Raw genomic sequence first — 21,690 nt, 5'->3', positions numbered from 1 at the left:
AATTGCTTTTATAAACTTCAGTATGGTACCACTATTTAAAATATCGAATGCCCCCTTCGAGTCATAGCAAGGGATTAAGAGTAGTTTATTATCCTCTAAAACCGATTTATCGTGTGATGTCTGGTGTCCTAGAATTCTTTTTTGTGCCGCACTGTTTAAACTCTCTTCTGACCAAGCATATTGAATTTGGTCTGAAATCTGTTTGTTGTTTCCCACAGACGGGTTTATTGTGATCGTGTTATATTCAGTGCTTGCATGTTTGGGGTTATAGTCCGCGATTTTTACAGTTTTCATCCTGTCATTAGCCCATTGAGTTCCCTGTTCTGGGCACTGACAGATTGTTGTTTTTTTTTTCCTGTGTTTCTCTTGAAGCCACCTCACCATTTGCAGGGCTGCCGCCCCGCTCACCGACAAGAGTTTTAGGTGACTGTTGCTGAGATGTTCGCTGATACCCAGGAGCGCATGGTTCACCTGTAGATGTAGGATTATGCTTGCCGGCCTGCTGTTCTTCAATCGTCTGTCTGGATTTTTCCCTGCTTACTGTTTTATTGCTATCATCTGTTCTTCCTGACTCCTTACTCTGCAAGCCATTAAATTTAGCAAATGATTTCCATATGTTACATTGCTGGACCCCCTTTGATTTTTTCTGTGCTTTACTTTGGCGTTTCTTTTCCCTTTTCGTAAGGGAGGTTTCCTCACTGTAGAATTATTAACAGCCAATTCCTTCAATTCACCCATGGTTGCGATTATTGCTTGTATGCTGAGGCATGATCTTCGCTCTATATTACTCTGAGTCCTTTCCTGTCTAGGAGGATAGTTTTCCCTGAACTTATTACTTTTGTTTGGGGGAATCCTCCATTTTTGCGTGCTTTCCTTGTTTGTTTGGGTTCCGAGGGCCTTATCACCATAACTGCTAAAGTGATCTTGAGTTCTAAGGGTCTGGACTTTTACCTCTTTTAAGATGTCATTTAAAATTTCCAGGGTTCTTTGTGAGTTGTCACCTATAGTGGCACACTGACATGTCACCTGCTGGGTATATGAATGGGTTTGAGCCCTCTTTATCAGATCATTCAATGTTTGAAGCTTATTATCAATCCTCACAATGTGACAGTCAGGATATTAAGTAAGTCTACCTGAGTATCTTGTTTTTTGGCTTGAAATTGAATGTCTGTCGACATCGTGTCCATTGTTGACAGCAGAGCCTTCCACGAGTCTCCTGATGTTAATGGATCAGCGTTTGATTTGGTCCCTGTTTTGTGGACCTCGGGGTGTCAGATTCCTGTTGTCTCTCCTTTACCGTGACTACTTGAGTTACATGCATGTCAGGTGTTTTTGGAGTTGTTCATTTGCAAAGTGAGTAATCTTTCCTTGGTGAGCTTGAGCTGCAGATAGGACTCAATTTTGCTTTGTTATTTGCGATCTGAGTCTCTGGTGGTATATCTGGACAGATGTCTGAGAGATCTATTAGCGGATGTTCCTCTATTATGATGCAGTCAGTATCATTATCTTCTTGCGGGGTTGTTTGGGATATAAGGTACAGCACGAACTGTCCCCCACAATTGTTCCAGTTGCTCAGATTTAAAGTGGAAAAGGTGTCATTTTGGTCGTATCCGTTAATTTCTGCATTGATCGTTAAGCCGGTTATATTAAGCAGAGGGTTTGGTATATTTGTTGTTCCCAAATCAGCACAAGAACTTTCCACATCTTGCACTGTCTCCACAACTACCAAGTCTTTTATATCTGTATTGTTTGAGAAAAACAAACCTTTTGAGGCGTTGATGGAGCTCGACTCCCTCTTAGTAAGCAAGAATTCCGTGATTTTATATCCTGCCTTTCTGCCCTGGCTTGGGGATTTGTAGAATGAGTCCTTTGATTGCGCTGGGTTGGGAGGTATTTTTCTTTCTATAGATTCACTTTTTGGCTCATAGCGGCCTTTCCCTGGAGAGCCTTGCCTTTGTCTCTTTGCACCTTTTTTCCTTCCGCATGTTAATGTCAACCTGCTACCGCCCCTGGGTCTGAGTGGTCTAGCCAACTCTTTCTCAGATGAGAGATGCTTAAATTTGCGCAATGAGTCATAATATTGCTGGCTACTTCTGCTGAGATGGCTGCCTACAGCCAAGTGTTTTAAGGAAATGCCATCGGTCTCTACAACGCTTCCTGCTTAATTTCTAAGTCTCTGGGGCTCTATATTGCAATGCTCTGTGCACTATGTTCTTTATTCTTAGTCCATTTGCCTCAGGAATCTGAGCTGTGCAATCTGGAGGCCCCTGGGAGCCTAGAAGCCTTGAAGGGTCTTTCACTTATGCATGCCTGCGTGCGTGGGCCTGCGCTTGTTGTTGTAATGTTTGTGACATCTGGGCCCTCTGGTCTCTCTGGGCCCTCTCCGCCTCTATCACTCCGTCCCTCTCCAGCCCATATATGGAGTTTCAACAAGACTGGAGAGGCAGGGGGGGCAGATGGCACTGCTGATGGGGTTACTGGGGGCAAAAAGCTGGGGTCAGAGGCACAGCAATCAAGTCCAGGAGCAGGAACTCCCCTTGTCCCTTCCCTTGCACCATACAACACTTACCGGCACTTCCATCTTCTTTACAGCGGCCAGCCACCACTGCCGCTGCTGCCGTTAGTGCCATGGCGCCGTCTGGCCCAGTCCTACCGCTGCCACTTTTCGAAGATTTTGTGGCCCAAATCTCTACTTTGTGTGCCAGTCTCTGGCTCTCTGGTTCGCGTCCTTGCCCGCGCCCCACACGCCCCACTCATGTCGTGCTCAGTCCAGCCGCGAGCTACCCGGCACTAACGCGTGTTGCCTCTGCTAGTGCATCTGCGGTCTCAAACAAGAATTAATTATTCAGTTGAGCAGAAAAACACTAAGTAATGGTAATTGGTAAGATATTAATGTCTTCCCGATACACTCCTTCATTGTGAGCATTCAGGATTGACAGCTCTTTCATCATAAATATACATATTAAAGCCTCAAACGAATGAGCCTTATCACTTTAATACAAGGAGTTCTGCATGGAATAGCTGCTGAGAGGCAGGGCCTCCTCAGTGACTCACACTTCAGCCATTGTTGTGAGTCAGTTACTGCTCCACGGCTATAAGGAACCTGGGGATGTACAATGTTGGTGGTTTCTTCTGGGCCTTGTAAGAACTCAAAAGTATATACAACGCTGGAATAGTTATATGTGTTTTGGGGCTTGTAGGTGAAAAGTGGGACTTTTGCAATTCTTTTAATATTGCATAGTCTCCATTTTCAACAATAGGTATGTGAGTGCAAGTTGAAGTACATTTCACTCGCAAGAGGCACGTCACCCAAGAGTAATAGCAGCACAAGATGTACACTTGTGTGCGAAACACTGACCTCCAAAAGCCAGCTATGTATTTTGAAAATAGAAGATGAGACCGAAAGCGAGAAGACAGCTCTTTTGTTTTAGGGCCCATTGGCGAACTCCCAGGACATTGAATTCCTTAGGTTGACAGAACTACATAAACGTAATTCATAATGAGGCACTACATCACAGAGGTTACTACATTGCCGATACATTGGATTATCTATAGAAACATGCACTACTCATATATTCATATATGCACTACACATACACCCACATGTACATAGACAAAAACATATTATTATTAATAGTACTGATAATAATAACTATTGTAAAATAGGCATCTCTAATCCAATAATATGAAAAATAAAACACTTTTTGCTCAGGTATGCACAGCGCAAAAATAAACCCAAATTAAAAGCTACAGCCCTTTTTGAAAAGGTATTATTATATTAGTCATTTCCAGACCATAAGCAAACATCCCCAAATTCCACTTTCAAAATTAAATGACTCGTGCCAGAGTTATCAGTAGAGATTAGATTATGGATAGTGCCTGAGAAGAATTTGACACATTCTGTATGCATGCTTACACACAAATAATCTTTTGTATCTCTCCAAATCAGTTAAAGTTACAATATATGGAATGAAGTGCCCTCATCCATGCAAACTGTGTACATTTTTCATCCATGGTTGGGAAGCGGTCTTTACTCCTTGTAAAATCTAGCTTCCTGGCCTTGCTGTCAACCTCTCCACAGATGAGCCAGGCCCTGCTTAACACCTTTAGCCAGTCACAACGTTTTAGCAAGAGCACTCTGAATGTTGGCACGTTGCAGGTCCTATTTTCAATGTAAACCTTTAAGCTACAAGCTCGAGAATACATGTTAACTATTAAGCCAGGACTTCCTGAAAGTATCACCTTTGGTATGTTTTTAGGGCATCTCTGGAACAGACACTTGAAAAGCTTTAAAATACCCATATCTCTTTTCCGGAATATAAAGCGAGTGGTTGGAAAATGTTGCTTAAAAAAGCAAAACTAACCAGCGGGTAGGGATGGGAACACCAACACTTGGGTCTGTTGAATTATATCATTAATGCTGGAGATGAGCCAATATATACATTCTCATCCGCAGATGGCTTCGTGAATCTGATACTTCCCTCTCAAAAAACACATTGGGTGATGTATGCACCATCCATTGGTGGCAGTTTATAATTACAAAATTGTTCCTCTAATTATGTACAGAGCTCCAATATGGTAGTTTCAGAACAGATGATGCTCCAGTTAAGTAGAAGGCCTATTTGTGAGAGAGGCCCTTTCTATCCATAATTCGATCCTTGTTCTATTCTATGATTGGCGTTAGGGATTGAGTCTGCCAAGAGACAGATTTTGGAGGCCATATTGGTGCTGATATCTAATATATTTAATGCTGACGAAGTTAGCCTTTTGCCTGTATTGAGAAATTATATCAGGGTGGACTATATAACCTGTAAGCCTAAGCAACACACAGAGCTTGGACAAGAGAGCATGGAACAGTGAATTTACTCATGCTGGTTTCAAAACATATTAGAAAAAGGCTCAGCGTGGTTACAGATAATGATCTGGTCCACTTGTTTGCCATACCCTCATACAGAAAATCTGCCCCGAGTACAACATGGAATCTTCATTGTGCAGCGCACATGCAAAGAGGAATAAGTCTCAAAATATAATTTTTATGCAGGAAGGTATACCTACCTGCATAAAAATGATCCTGACAACAAATCAAGCATGCTTGTGACATGACACAAGGGCGCCTGCGTTGTCACTAGGCAGCCACAAATGTGCCAACAGTAAGAGAGAGCAGAACTGTGCCACAGCTGTGTAAATATGCCACACGTCTGCTCTCTCCCTTTCACGCAATGCAGCGCAGCAACTTCCCTGGCTATGTTCCGTTGAGTCAAATGTTAATAAATATGCCTCACAATTCTTACTCTGGTGTATAGAGATCGTTCATGGGTAGCCACACATTCATCCTTCATTTCCCGAAAGAAAAAGATAGCCATTCCCAGCCAGCATGGCTACCCCTGCAACTGAAAAATAACACACCACAAAGCAGCGCTGGTTTTCAAAAAAGAAAGAAAAATATCTGGTAGCATTGGAGGAAGGGTAGCAGATAAACAGGGGAGGGATTTGCAAGTTAGCATTTCATAATTAACCTTCCGGGCTAGTGAATGGTGACTTTTGTAAGTGACTCGTCCAAATCATCCTGAAGATATGTATCCCTGGTGTCCTACAGGACCTTCAATGTTCTAGAGAGAATATAATTTGGTATTCTGTAAAATACTTGTTTTTTATATAATTGCCTAAGGATTATTGACCCAAGGTTTTGTTATTACATCTGTTTGCTGATCACATACTTTACCCCCTTACCCTAGTCACTGCGCTGTTATCTACATTACATGTTTTTCAATTTTTGTCACCCTTCTTCTCTATTTTGAATTATTGCTACCAAATGGTTACATTTAAAAAGACAAGCAATACATCCTGCTCAACCAGAATGCTACTCTGCACGTCCTTTCCTTACTCACAGTTTCAAATTTATTTGATTGTCTTACTCATGCTCCATCAGAGTATATGAATTGTTAATATAAGAAAAGGATTACCCTCGTAGCCCTTTCTCATTTCTTGATGAACGACCAGCTTCCCATTTGGATTACTGAGGTCTTCCCGGTCTTTTACGTGCATTAATGATGTATATTTCTTCAAGGTATTTAGATGTGGGATTAAGAGTAGTAAATCTATATTTGCCTATAAATTCTTACTAATTATATTTTTGTAGCCGATATTCTGGCTATGATATTTTGGTAGCGCAATATTTTTGTGCTCAGTAGTCTGAGATACAACGTCTTGGATAGAGTGATGAGCACAATGCTAAACTGAAATACAGAGGGATCAGTAAACTTTGTGGGTGGCTTGCTTGGCAACTAGGTCTCTGTGTGACATGTACGAACATTAGGTTTTGCGACTCGCAAATTGCAAGTCTTAGCGACTCGCAGAACCTGATGTACAACAGTGTCAATGACACTGTTTGCGATTCCCAATGGGGTTGCAAATGACCTACCTAATAAATATTCGTGAGGTAGGTCTCAATTTGCGACCCCATTGAGAATGGCCACACTCACAGGGATGGTGGCCTGCTGGGGACAACAGACCACCATCTCTGTGACTGCTATTAAATAAAGCAGTTTCTTTTTTTAAATGCAGCCCCTTTTCCTTAAAGGAAATGGGATGCATTTCAAAAACGAAAATGAAAAGTTTTCTTTTCATTTTTTCAGAGCAGGCAGTGGTCTGTGGGACCACTACCTGCTCTGAAAAAACATTTTTGCTACCTTTCATTCATTTTTGCGAATGGTTTAGCACCAATTTGAAACTGGTGCAAACTGCGATTGTTTTGTGACCGCATTCACGGTCACTAAACAATCCTACATCTCACTGCGACTCGCAATTAGGAAGGGAATGCCCCTTCCTAGTTGCGACTCGCAAACCTATTTTGCAATTCGGCACATAGACTACCGAATCGCAAAATAGGGTCTGTACATACCAAAATGTTTTTTTCCTGTAGCACACGGCCCGATTCTGCAAATTGGCCCGTTTGCGATAAGAAAAATGGTACGTACATCTGGCCCCTGGTGGGTTAATCACTGCAGCACACATCCCAGCATGAGCAGCACCAGCCTCAAGGTGTGCAATTTACTCACTGAACAGCTATGAGTCTGCTTAACGCGACTGCACAATCAAAATAGCATCCCTTTAATTAACAATTTCTCTGAGCTAGTACATGCACCGCAGAGAGCACAGCTCGGAACCACTGAGCAGTGGTTGCACTTCCCTTTTGATAAGCTGTGCTGGCTGTAGCACACACTCTAAGCAATTCCAAGGTAAATGCATGTGCTTTAAAATGTGTAATGGCATAGAAACTGGCACACAGCTGTGCACTGTGCGAGCGTACGCATTCAGGATGTGGCACATGGGGCTATATTCTCAATCACCTTACCTTCACCTTTGAAACAAAAATTAAAAGTCGGGGAAATTGTGATATCACTCTGGTCAAAGTTCTCTTAAATATAATTGTATTCCTTTGCTGTTAATATATTTCGTTTCCCCTGTCTCTTCTGGAAGTCTTTGATCCTATACTCAAACAATGATTCTGTGGTGATTTTTCTGTCATTTGAATGATGGTTTCATTTATCTCTAGAGACCTTTCCAGTAACCACATTACAGAACTTCCACGCTCCACATTCAATGACCTGAAATTGCTGCAGAAACTGTAAGTACCAAATTCACAATCGAAACCTTCGGAGTTCTTCCAATCTACACGGCATTTTGATGAAGTAAATCTTCTTTGCCTTACAGCAATCTGGCTTCAAACCCACTGCACCTTCATGTGAATCAATTCGACAGCCTCCATCAACTTCAGTCTCTGTAAGTGAAACTCTCATCCTACAGATTAAGTTCCAATTCATGCGATTGTGCCCTCTAAATGGTACTAAATGGTATATTGTTCCAAAATTGTGTTCTTGTGAAGCGAGAACAGACCCGTTTTGTACACCTCTGACCTGAAGAAGTAGGGCATCTCTCGGTAGTAAGATTTTGCGACGGCGTTCGTGTGGCGCAAGCCATGCAAAGCATTGTGTCAGTATTGTGTTACATACCAGTATAAAAGCCCGTGGGAGCATCACAACATTTTGCAGTGCCTCGTGAGCTCCCTCTGAATTCAAAGTAATTTTTGCCCTCAGCATCTCTCAACAAGTGAAACTATTGGAAAAATTGTGACGTCTGTTTTCTGTAACATGATTTAAACCTGATTATATATATTTATAGAAAGTGTACATTAGTCACCATAGCTTGGTCTGGACTCTTTCTTTTTTTTAAATACTGGTTCTGCTTTGCATGTGTTGGTCTCTGTCTGGAGTTGCATAATGTCCCCAAAACAAAAGCCTGGAATACGGTCTGAGTAATTACCAGCGGTTGAGATTCATGGAAGTATTGATCTTATCACTTTCTGTTGTTACTGTAACACCTTAAGCGTGATGGATACTCAACAATGTGGGTCATGTGCTTACTGTCCCATGGGATCAAAACTGCACCTAACAGATTCCCAACTAGGCTGAAACCAGTCTGGCGTTGCTTGTGCTCCCCTCAGCCAGAGCATGGCCAGGCTGTTTGGAACGGACTGTTGCTATTAAGTCAGAACTAAGACTGGTTTGCATATGGCTGTTCTCCCAAAGGAGTACTGCAGTCTGCAAAAAAATTATCAACTGGCATGCAAACCGAGAGATTGCTGCGACTTTCCTAAACATTCCACCCATCACGCTTTGTTGTTATAATTCTTTATTGCTAAAGACGCAGACATGTTCCTGTGTGTTAGAAATGGGGTTTTTGGTTGGCAGTCAGGTTACCCTCTGTCCAAGCAAGAACCCTCACTCTAGTCAGGGTAAGTCACACACAATCCAAAATTATCCTGTGCCCACCCTCTGGTAGCTTGGCACAAGCAGTCAGGCTTAACTTAGAAGGCAATGTGTAAAGTATTTGTGCAATAAATCATACAATAACACAATATAGCACCACAAAAATACACCACACAGTGTTTAGAAAAATATATAATATTTATCAGGATAATTGTAGGTCAAAACGAATAAAGATGCAATGTGAAATTGTAGAGATATTACTGAAAAGTGATATAACGTGTCTTAAGTCTTTAAAAAGCAAACAAAGGCCCTCATTCTGACCTTGGCGGGCGGCGGAGGCCGCCCGCCAAAGTCCCGCCGTCAGGTTACCGTTCCGCGGTCGAAAGACCGCGGCGGTAATTCTGACTTTCCCGCTGGGCTGGCGGGCGGTCTCGTTCAGACCGCCAGCCAGCCCAGCGGGAAAGAGGCTTCCACGATGAAGCCGGCTCGGAATCGAGCCGGCGGAGTGGAAGCTGTGCGACGGGTGCAGTTGCACCCGTCGCGTATTTCACTGTCTGCGCAGCAGACAGTGAAATACATGTAGGGGCCCTCTTACGGGGGCCCCTGCAATGCCCATGCCAGTGGCATGGGCACTGCAGGGGCCCCCAGGGGCCCCGCGACCCCCCCCTACCGCCATCCGGATCTCGGCGGTCCGACCGCCGGGATCTGGATGGCGGTAGGGGGGGTCAGAATCCCCGCGGCGGTGCAGCAAGCTGCGCCGCCGCGGAGGATTCAATGGGGCCGCGGTACACTGGCGGGACCCCGCCAGTGGTGCCGGTCCGACCGCGGCTTTACCGCCGCGGTCGGAATCCCCATTGAAGCACCGCCGGCTTGTCGGCGGTGCTCCCGCGGTCCTCCGCCCTGGCGGTCAAAGACCGCCAGGGTCAGAATGAGGGCCAAAGTCTCTTTCAAGCACAAAGTACCTGGTTTAAAGTGGAAAAGCCCCGCAAAGGGCCGCAGAAGAAGAGATACGTGGAAAAATGGTGTGTGCGTCGATTTCTCCCTGGAAAACACGGACTTGCATCGGTATTTTTCACGAGGGGAAGTCGTGCATCGTTTTCCGGCGCGCGGACAGTCTCTTTCTGTGGGTCGCGGGATTACCAGATGTCCAGGGGTCTGTGCGTGGATTCTTCGGCTTGTTTTCCGGCTGCGCGTCCTTCCGGGAGACTGTGCGTGGAATTCTCATTCTCACGGCAGGCGTCGCAGCGATTTCCCCTCTGGAAGTCGGGCGTCGTTGTCCTTGCGAGGCTGTGCGTCGAAGTTCCGGTCGCCCCGAAGGTGTCGCGACGATCAGCGTCGGTGTGCGACGATTTTCTCACCGCAGAGCAAGCTGTGCGTCGAAACATTCGGCGCACGAAGAGTCCAAATGAAAAAGAGAAGTCTTTTTGGTCCTGAGACTTCAGGGAACAGGAGGCAAGCTCTATCCAAGCCCTTGGAGAGCACTTCTGCAGCAGGGCAAGAGTTCACCAAGGCAGCAGGGCAACAGCAAGGCAGCAGTCCTTTGTAGAAAGCAGTCAGGTGAGTCCTTTAGGCAGCCAGGCAGTTCTTCTTGGCAGGATGCAGGTTCTGGTTCAGGTTTCTTCTCCAGCAAGTGTCTGATGAGGTAGGACAGAGGCCATGTTTTATACCCAAATGTGCCTTTGAAGTGGGGGAGACTTCAAAGAGTGGCTAAGAAGTGCACCAGGTCCCCTTTCAGTTCAATCCTGTCTGCCAGGGTCCCAGTAGGGGGTGTGTCAGTCCTTTGTGTGAGAGCAGGCCCTCCACCCTCCCAGCCCAGGAAGACCTATTCAAAATGCAGATGTATGCAAGTGAGGCTGAGTACCCTGTGTTTGGGGTGTGTCTGAGTGAATGCACAAGGAGCTGTCAACCAAGCCCAGCCAGATGTGGATTGTAAGGCACAGAAAGATTTAAGTGCAAAGAAATGCTCACTTTCTAAAAGTGGCATTTCTAGAATAGTAATATTAAATCCGACTTCACCAGTCAGCAGGATTTGGTATTACCATTCTGGCCATACTAAATATGACCTCCCTACTCCTTTCAGATCAGCAGCTACCACTTCAATACTGTATGAGGGCAGCCCCAATGTTAGCCTATGAAGGGAGCAGGCCTCACAGTAGTGCAAAAACGAATTTAGGAGTTTTACACTACCAGAACATGTAAACTACACAGGTACATGTCCTGCCTTTCACCCACACAGCACCCTGCTCTAGGGGTTACCTAGGGCACACATTAGATGCGACTTATATGTGGAGAAAGGGGAGGTTTAGGCTTGGCAAGTACTTTTAACTGCCAAGTCGAGGTGACAGTTAAACTGCACACACAGGCCTTGCAATGGCAGGCCTGAGACGAAGTAAAGGGGCTACTTAAGTGGGTGGCACAACCAGTGCTGCAGGCCCACTAGTAGCATTTAATCTACAGGCCCTAGGCACATATAGGGCACATTACTAGGGACTTATAAGTAAAACAAATAGTCCAATCAGGTATGATCAAAGGTTACCATGTTTAAAGGGAGAGAGCATATGCACTTTAGCACTGGTTAGCAGTGATAAAGTGTGCAGAGTCTTAAAACCAGCAAAAACAGTGTCCAAAAAGTGGAGGGAGGCAGGCAAAAAGTTAGGGGTGACCACCCTAAGACGGTCAGGTCTAACACTGTGTATATAGAATTAGCCGGTTTTACTAATATGCTTATGTACATGTGTACAGTATATTGGGAGATGCCTAAAGATTTTCAAATGCACATACATACCTGCCAGATAGTAAGGGGTCCTGTCTCCAAACTAAAAATTGTTAGCTCTCTTCTTTCTAGGTCAGAGGCAAGGCATACAAGCCAGCCAACATTAAATGCGAATGGTGAGTTATCTGTAGAGAGTGGAATAAGGGACATCACATACTGGTCATTACAAACAAGTGTGAACATAACCCTGAATCTCTGAACATTTCAAAGCAAAACAGTGACTCAGTGAAATGCTGGGTTATGTGAGCTCCATAGGAGAACGTCAATAGTACAAGAGGCTTGTCAACAATGCTTGTGAGTACTTTCTTTTCTGTTTGTCTGCCCATGCAGTTAATGTAGCTACCATAGTAATTTGGACTGATAAATAGAACATCAGCAGACACTTTGGTTTAGCTTTTTTCACACAGTATAACTCATGCTAGAGGTATTGCTATGGTCACTGATCAAGTGCATCGAAGGGAGGAAATGTGGCCCAATAGCCAGCCCTATTGACTTTGGTACTGGGAAACCAGATTTGAGTCCCATTGTTGTCTCAATACGCTGTGCTTCTGGGCACATCACTTAGGGCCTGATTACTAGTATGGTGGTCGGAAAACCAGAAAATCTGGCGCTCTCCCCACCGGCTCCATTACGAGTTTTCCACTGAGCTGACTGGCGGAAACCAGGGTTTCCGCCGATCAGCCCAGTGGAATATGTCCTGTGGCACTGGACTTGGCTCCACATGGAGCCAAGTCCAATGCCGTTGCACAGGGGGACCGCTAGCACCCTTGGAATATGCACTGTCTGCAGAGCAGACTGTGCGCATTCCCAGGGTGCTGGGGCGGAGGGCCCCAGTACTGCCCACGACAATGTCTTTGGTCCCATGCACTTGTTCTTCACCACCTTTTCATGGCAGTTGAACCGCCATGAAAAGTCTGGCAGAGAACATGGTTGTAATCAGCCGAGCGGCACAGACTTCAGTGCTACTGTGGCTGATTACAACCACCATCATCTTGTCAGGATCAGAGATCCTGGCGGAGATGGCGTTCTTTTGGTGGCACCGACTGCCAATCTTGTAATATGGCAGTGGGACCACCATAGACGCAGCCTTTAGTCCTCCACTGCAAGTCTTGCGGTCTTCAGACCGCCAAACTCGTAATCAGGCCCTTAGTCTCCCAGTGCCTTAAAAAAATATTTTATCTTGTGTAATGTAATCTGGTACTCAAGTGTTCTAACCCCCATAGGCCGAATTTGTACTAGATAAAACTAAATAATGTGCATGTATCCTCTTCTATAAGCTAGACTGCCAGTAAGAGACCCCATTAAAACCTCTAGCACACAAATTCTACTTACCATTCGTTAGACTTTTCATCCTTTGCGTGGTCTCCATTAACATTTTACCTCTGTTCCCCAGGTTGTTGATGTGTGCTGGACTCTGATGTTTTTGTTACTCTGGGCACTTTACCACTGCTAACAGTGCTAAAGTGCTAGTGCTCCTTTACAAAAATGTGTATGTAATTGTCTTATCCATGATGGGCATATTTGATTTACTAGTAAGTCCCTAGTAAAGTGCACTGGAGGTGCCAGGGCCTGTACATCAAATGCTACTAGTGGGCAAGCAGCACTGGTTGTGCCACCCACATAAGTAGCTCTGTAATCATGTCTCAAACCTGCCACTGCAGTGTCTGTGTGTGCAGTTTTAACTGTAAATTCGACTTGCCAATTGTACCCACTTGCCAGGCCTAAACCTTCCATTTCAGACATGTAAGGCACCCCTAAGGTAGGCCCTAGGTAGCCCCAAGGGCAGGGTGCAGTGTATGGTTAAGGTAGGACATATAGGGGGTCATTCCGACCCTGGCGGTCCATGACCCAGGATGGCGGGAACGGGTGTCGTGGGGCCCCTGGGGGCCCCTGCACTGCCCATGCCACTGGCCACTGGCATGCGCAGTGCAGGGGCCCCCTCACAGGGCCCCATACAGATTTTCACTGTCTGCTTAGCAGACAGTGAAAATCGCGATGGGTGCCATTCGGAGCCGGCTTCCTCGTTGCAGGGGCTTTCCCGCTGGGCCGGCGGGCGGCCTTTTGGCAGTCGCCCGCCGGCCAAGTGGGAAAGTTGGAATGGCCGCCGCGGTCTTTTGACTGCGGGGCGGTCATTCGGCGGTAACCGCATGGCGGGCGGCGACCGCCGCCCGCCGCGGTCAGAATGACCGCCATAGTAATGTGTTTTATATGTCCTGACAGTGAAATATTGCTAAATTCGTTGTTCACTGTTGCAAGGCCTATTCCTCTCATAGGTTAACATAGGGGCCTACCTTTAAACATGGTTAAAGTGTAGATTCCCTTTGGGAGCGGATGGGCATGTGGAGTTTGGGGTCTCTGAGCTCACAATTAAAAAGTACATCTTTCAGTAAAGTTGATTTTAAGATTGTGTGTTTGAAAATGCCACTTTTAGAAAGTGGGCATTTTGTTGCTTAAACCATTTCTGTGACTCTGCCTGTTTGTGGATTACCTGTCTGGGTCAGTTTGACAGTTGGGCTGGTTGCACCTCACACTAGACAGTGACACAAAGGGAGATGGGGTGTAGTCTGCATTTCCTGATGAGCCATCTGTGCTAGGAGGGAGGGGAGAAGTGGTCGCTCACACCTGAAAGGGCTGTGCGTGACCTCAGACAATGCAGTCTCCAACCCCATGGTGAGTGCTTGGGGCTTGGCCTGGGCAAGGCACGAGTTCACATTCAAAAGAGACTTTACTTTGAAGTAGGCCTACTTCAAAGGAGAAATTGGGTATAAGAAGGGCACCCAAAACCACAGACTTTAGAACACTTCTGGAAACCAAGAGGAACCTCTGCCTGGAGAAGAGCTGAGGAAAAAGAGCTGTCTTGCCTGTGACTGTGCTTTGTGGAGCTATTCTGCAGTTGCTGCTTCTGCCAGAGTAAGAGGGCATAGACTGGACTTTGTGTGCCTTCCATCTTGAGAAGAACTCTCCAAAGGCATGATTTAGAGCTTGCCTCCTGTTGTTTGAAGTCTCAGGGACAGCAAAGACTTCTCTCTGGCTGCACCTGGAGTCTCTGAAGAGACTCCTACTCTGCCCTGTGTTGCCCATCCAGTTCCTGAAACCCTGAAAAGAGAAGCTGACAGCCTAAGAGAAAGAAATCCACGCCATGCGGGGAAAAGATCTACGTGACTCTGATCTGCGTCTGGGAAATCGACACGCCGCCGGCTTTGCAGCTGAAAATCGACACTCGCCTCTAACGCGACCGATGAATCAGCGCACGGAGCTGGAGAAACGACACGCAACATCGCTGACGGAGGCTGGTGAGATCGCACCCCGTGCTGCGTAGTTTTCGGATCATCTTGCGACTAGGTTTCAGATGCAAATATCACTAGGCGTGTAAAAACAACGCAAGGCCTGCCCGGACCCAAGAGTGCTGACCAGATCGACGCATCGCTCTCCTGCGCGGAGAAAAAAAAGACACGCCCGACCCGAAGAAAGGAGAAACCACGCAAGGTCGCGCTCATGAGTGGAATCGACGCATCGCAAGTCCTTTTTGACACACACTCACCCGTGCGGGGTTATTTTTGATGCACCCAACGTACATTTTCACGCTTACAGTGTTAGTGTGTGTTTTAAAACTACATGAAGACTCTTTTTGCTTTTTAATTGATAACTTGACTTGTGTATTGTGGATTTTTGTCGTTTTGGTCTTGTTTTGTTTAGATAAATATTCTCTATTTTTCTAAACCTGTGTTGGGTCATTTTGTAGTGTTTTCATTGAGTTACTGTGTGTGTTGGTACAAATACTTTACACCTAGCACTCTGAAGTTAAGCTTACTGCTCTGCCAAGCTACCAACGGGGTAAGCAGGGGTTAGCTGAGGGTGATTCTCTGTTATCCTGACTAGAGTGAGGGTCCTTGCTTGAACAGGCGGTAACTTGACTGTCAACCAAAGACCCCATTTCTAACACCATTGCTTTAACAAAATTATCTTTTCAACATAATGATGTGCTTTGACAGTGCGTTGGGCACCATTACGACAGGGTAATGGTTTATAATAATGAAATATTAAAAAAATTATAATTTCTAAATTCCTTTTATTAAATATAATTGCAAATAACTTCACAAAATATAATTACATTACTGTAGGATCATTGTTAGGGTATAGGTAACGATTTAGATTTTTAATAATTTAACATGTATTAAATTGTTTACTTATATATTAATAAAATAAAATGCAAACTACACCATTGTTTCATGTATGAATTATGGTTATGGTAAAGCACAACAGGGCCCACTTAGAGCCTCCAACTTAGAATGCACATTTTAACTTAGCCTTTTTTCTGATGGTGAATTTTTACTTGCCTTTTCACTCATTTGATAATGTACTGAGAAATCACTGTATATGCAACAAGTTTCTTGTAGGCGTTGCTGCCATCCAGCCTGTACACTATGTCCTAGGCTGGTCACACAGAACTTGATACCCTAATATTGTGATTGTCCATGGAGACAGCTCCTCACTTGCTGGCATATCATTGCATCAGGTCTTCCTCTCTGACACAGTGTGATACAAATGGTGCTTGTATCATAAAAATCACCTCTGTGTAATATTCGGCAGAGGAGCAATTCTGCTAGGATTATCCTGGAGTGTGGTGCGCTGTGGCCGAGATGCAGCCCTGCTGACTTTGACCTCGACCCTGCAAGGGCCGATAGCCTGCACTACACCAGACTGGCTTCCTGGTACATCTTACTCAGGTATAGGGTTTAGGCTATCTCCATTGATCTGGCTGAGGGTACTCCCACTATGCTCTCAATAGTGTACATAGTAATAGATAGGAGTGTGCCAACATAAAAGTATTATCATGGTTAAACTATTTATCTTTTTTCCCATTTTCGTAATGCTGGTTAATGTGGTTTGTCTAATTTGCCTAATAATCGCAGCTAATTTGTTTTATACAAGAATATGATTGTTGCGATAAATGTTGAAAATAAATTTTTCAATCTTTCTTGTGTCTCATCTTGGGTACACAGTGTGACAACAAAAGGGTAGATCTGTTTCCACTATTTTATGGAGAAGCTGAGTAGTCATGTTCAAGGTACAGATACCATATGGCACCGTAGTGTGTTTAGGGGTTCAGATGGGGCATTGTGAGATTTTTATGAACCGGGTCAACATTTCCTGATGGTGTAGGCAGGCTGAGCCCCTATGCACTGACATTTATGTTGATCAAATACACAGTTCTACTTAATTCACAGGAACCAGATAGTAGGGTTAGGTTTTGAGACGGGGTAACAATTTCTTTTTTTTTTAAACTACAATTTTATGTACTTTTATTTAATTCCAATAAATAAATTAAATAATACACATTGGTTAGTTTTAGGATTAGTATCAGTGATAAAGTTATAGTAAATGTGCTTCAAAATTATTTCTTTCATTTAAAAATAAATAAACAATTTTATTTGTAAGTGGTAGTGTAAATGTTTTGATTAGGTTCAGGGAAATTAACTTTGAGTAATCAGGGTAAATTTAAAAGAAAGATATAGTGTTAAAGACAAATATTTAGACATTTATACATATTTCAGTAAAAAGTAGACTAACTGTAACTGAATAAGTTTAACTCTGGTGCAGAAATAACAAAGGCGATCAACTTCCATTTTAGTTTAGATCTCCTAGATCTCCGAAATCAAAGGCACCCTCACAATGGATAGGGAGCCTATTGGGTGAGAACAGTTCTGGTTTTACAGTGGTGCGACTGGTGACTCTGAACTGTGCGCTGAGCGGTGGGGGTGCTGTGATTTGAAATCTATTATGGTTTAAAATCACCTGTTGCAAAGTTTTTGGTATGTCAGGCAAGTTTCAGGCAGTAATAAAAATGTCAAAATAACTTGTGAATAATATTCCTGCTAGAGGGATTGTCTGATGGTAGTTTAACTCCTAATAAAACAGCGTAGAGAATGTGTACTATGCAGAGGACAGTATTGTATGTTATGAAGCTAGCACAGTATATTACTACTTGTGTCACAGAGATCATTTTGTTACTTGCATTTCATAAGTTTAAGTTGTAATCCTAATGTAACACAGTGGGCTATGATCTGTCATTAAAGAACTGAATGCAAACTGCAAGGGATTGGTTGGAAGGTTATGTTTGTTCCGACTCTTTCATTATCCTAATGTTGTTGTAAATGGTTCATTTGGGGAAAACATTCTTATTAGTAAACCCAGCCCCAAATTCTTTTTAAATCCCGAGACTGTATTTCTCCAGACCAAGCCCTCTTGCAATACACTGCCTACTAGTATCAGTGACATTTGACCTGTACACTTTGTAACCCTCTTTGTCTTATGTAACATTTGCTATACACTGATAGACACACAAATTATTCATTGTTTCTGTATAATGTGTGTGTGATGTAAAGTGCTAAGACACCCTGCACATGGATGAGTAACACTATAAAATAATTGAAATACATGTGAAGGAGGGCTATGGAAGGATGAAGGGAACTGTTGGAGGGTGGCAGTGAGGGAATCCGTTGAGGAGGAGGTAATTGAGGGCACAACAAAGGTTGTTACACCGGGCACCAATTGCACTGAAGCTAGCCCTGGGTTCACAGGCTACAAAACAAACTTTTCTCACTGCTAACAGCTAAAACATTGTAGCAGAGCAGACTCAAAAGAAAAACTTTAGCAGCACGTGTTGTGAGCTGACTGTCCTAGAGGAATAGGTGGTCTCTCTGGTACAAGGTATGGTGCAGAAGTCAAAGCAAGAATGCCTGATCTATGCATGGCATATAAAAGCGGAGATACTTAAGCCTTTGTTTCTTAGACGAGCCAGGGAGTCGGAAAGGAGCAAACAGAGGAGAAATGGGAGGTAGTAAAGCTGTGATTTGGAACTGGAGAGTGAATGACAGAGGTAAGGAAAAGAAGGAACGAGGACTATAGTTCAAGAGAGTAGGCAGAAATTGAAAATACCCTCCACTTGGAACCAAAGCTCTGATGGCACCAAACGAGCAAAGCAAGTAAACCCAAACCTCTCTAGAAGAGCTCCCTTCACGCTTTCATCCAAACATCTAGCTATTCATCCTTTCACCCTCCCATCCACCGCTGATATCCGCTATTTGAACTTTATATTCTGTCATCAATTAATTCCTTCATCCATCATTTAATCTTCCCCATTCATCCATTGACCATTCCATTGACACACCCATCATCTATGCATGCATCCATCCATCCATACTTTGACCTACCTTTCCATCAATAAAGCCATCCATCCATCCATCCATCGATACTCCCAGGTTTCCCATCCTTCCACTGCCCATCCACCTATCCATTCACTCATCCTTTCATCCATGCCTCCATCTAACCACTAATCCATCCTTCCTACCATCCTTGCTCCCTTTCTTTTACCCTCTCCACTATTCTATCCTATTCTATTCTATCCACTATTTCTAACCTTCGTTCCCTTTTCTCTTTACTCATCTTGCTTGCTCCCTCTCCTTTTAACACAGGATTTCATTTATAGCATTAATTATATGAGCTTCTGTCTGTTGATTTGCTGACAGAAAAGGCCATAAAGAACCTCATATTCGCAGTAGATTCTGAAGCACAACACCTCTTATATAGGTTATGAGAGACTAGAGGGCATAATAGGAAAGGAAGGACCAAAGGAGAGTAAAATCAAGAAAGGAGACAATAGACAAGAAACATGGGCGGGTGGAATGAAAGGGAGTGTAAAGCAGTCAGAAGAGAAAACAAGTTGAAAGGATGAAAGAAGGACAGGCAGCAAGAAGAGCATTTAAATCAAGAAGAACTAACAAAAAGAATAAGGGCCAGAAGAAGGGATGACAGTATGCAACAAAATGATAGGGCTAACTCAAGAAAGTGGGAGATCTGCAACAAGAAGGATAAAGAGTAGAGGACGGACTGGGGAGGGTGAATGGGAAACAACTGAGAATTGTAATAAGAACAACTTGACTTGCAGGACTTGTCTACTAGGCAGCGCATGCACTGTCTGTTGAGAGGCATACTTTTAGTTTACTTGTCATTCGTTGGATTCATTATCACTCTCATTTGCTTGCTTCTAATTCATTAGGGTGTGTGGGCTTTCCTTCCCCTCATGTGTTTGTCCCACCCTAACAGCATGTATGCTTTACTGTGCTCTACATTGTGCACTTTCTTAGGCACTACTTTTTTCTTTTTGTTTAAGCACCCTATGTGCAAGTGTTACCCAGCTGTCTCCCCAATGTGCTTCTCTTCCCCTCTATGTGCTGCTCTCTCTCACCTTGGTGCTTCTCCCCCTTCTGTAATATGCTTTGTTAAAAATGTGGTCTTTGGTTGGCAGTCAGGTTACCCCCTGTCCAAGCAAGGACCCTCACTCTAGTAAGGGTAAAAGAGAATCACCCTCAGCTAACCCCTGCTCACCCCCCTGGTAGCTTGGCAGAAGCAGCAGGCTTAACTTCAGAGTGCTAGGTGTAAAGTATGTGTTCCAACACACACAGTAACTTAATGAAAACACTACAGAATGACACGACGCAGTTTTCGAAAAATAGAGAATAATTATCTAAACAAAACAAGACCAAAATGACAAACATCCACAGTGCACAAGTCAAGTTATCACCAATAATTCAAAAAGGGTCTTCATGTAAGTTTAAACACAACACTAACACTGTTAGCGTGAAAGTGTACCTTGGGTGCGTAAAAAATTACCCCACACGGGCGAGTGTGCGTCAAAAAGGGCTTGTGATGCGTCGATTTCACTCACGAGCGAGACCTTGCGGTGTTTCTCCTTTAGTCGGGTCGGTGTGCGTTGTTTCTTCTCTCTGCAGGAGAGCGATGCGTCGGTCCGGTCAGCGATCCCGGGTCCGGGCAGACCTTGCATCGTTTTTGCATGCCCAGTGGGGTGCGCATCAGAAATTCTGCTGCACGATGGTCCGAAAATCATGCAGCGCGGGTTGCAATCTCACCAGTCTCTGTCAGCGATGCTGCACATCGTTTCTCCAGCCGTGGGCGTCGATCTTCCGGTCGCGTTGCAGGCGAGCATCGATTTTCCACCACGAAGCCGGCGGTGCGACAATTTTTCAGCCGCATATCAGAGTTGCGTCGATCTTTTCCCCGCACGGCAGTCTGCGCGTTAATTTCTCACTCTTGGGCTGCCAGCTTCTCTTCTCAGGGTCCCAGGAACTGGATGGGCACCACTTGGCAGAGTAGGAGTCTCTCCAGAGGCTCCAGGTGCTGGCAGAAAGAAGTCTTTGCTGTCCCTTCGTGTCACTGTCTAGTGTGAGGTGCAACCAGCCCAACTGTCAAACTGACCCAGACAGGTAATCCACAAACAGGCAGAGTCACAGAAATGGTTTAAGCAAGAAAATGCCCACTTTCTAAAAGTGTAATTTTTAAACACACAATCTTAAAATCAAATTTACTAAAAGATGTATTTTTAAATTGTGAGCTCAGAGACTCCAAACTTCACATGTCTATCCACTCCCAAAGGGAATCTACACTTTAATCATATTTAAAGGTAGCCCCCATGTTAACCTATGAGAGGGACAGGCCTTGCAAAAGTGAAATACGAATTTAGCAATATTTCACTGTCAGGACATAAAAAACACATTACCATATGTCCTACCTTACCCATACACTGCACCCTGCCCTTGGGGCTACCGAGGGCCTACCGTAGGGGTTCCTTACATGTCAGAAATAGAAGGTTTAGCCCTGGCAAGTGGGTACACTTGCCAAGTCGAATTTACAGTTACAACTGCACACACAGACACTGCAGTGGCAGGTTTGAGACATGACTACAGGGCTACTAATGTGGGTGGCACAACCAGTGCTGCAGGCCCACTAGTAGCATTTGATTTACAGGCCCTGGGCACCTCTAGTGCACTGTACTAGGGACTTACTTAGTAAATCAAATATGCCAATCATAGATAAACCAATCAACCATACAATTTACATAGAGAGCATATGCACTTTAGCACAGGTTAGCAGTGGTAAAGTGCTCAGAGTTCAAAAGCCAACAGCAACAGGTCAGAAAAACTAGGAGACAGGAGGTAAAAAGATTGGGGATGACCCTGCAAAAGCAAAAATGTCCAACATGCTTGCCTTATTGAGCTACCCCCACCCACCTTGCTTTCTTATCTGCATTGCTTTCTCACCTGTATGCTTTACTTCCTACCGGATCCAAAT

General features: G+C 44.4%; 1 protein-coding gene across 3 annotated transcripts in view; it reads left to right on the top strand.

The window, feature by feature from the left end:
- The window catches only part of RXFP2 (relaxin family peptide receptor 2), a 932,621-nt gene that overhangs the window by 804,555 nt on the left and 106,376 nt on the right, over window positions 1-21,690 (top strand). For all 3 annotated transcript variants that reach the window (XM_069205573.1, XM_069205574.1, XM_069205572.1), the window contains 2 exons: window positions 7,556-7,627; window positions 7,714-7,782. In XM_069205573.1, the coding sequence (XP_069061674.1) occupies window positions 7,556-7,627; window positions 7,714-7,782 (141 nt within the window). The remainder of the gene's footprint in view (window positions 1-7,555; window positions 7,628-7,713; window positions 7,783-21,690) is intronic.

The sequence above is a fragment of the Pleurodeles waltl genome, chromosome 8 (assembly GCF_031143425.1).
Source record: "Pleurodeles waltl isolate 20211129_DDA chromosome 8, aPleWal1.hap1.20221129, whole genome shotgun sequence".
NCBI lineage: Eukaryota > Metazoa > Chordata > Amphibia > Caudata > Salamandridae > Pleurodeles > Pleurodeles waltl.
The sequence above is the reverse complement of the archived record's forward strand: the minus strand, read 5'-3'. Positions and strand labels throughout refer to the sequence as shown.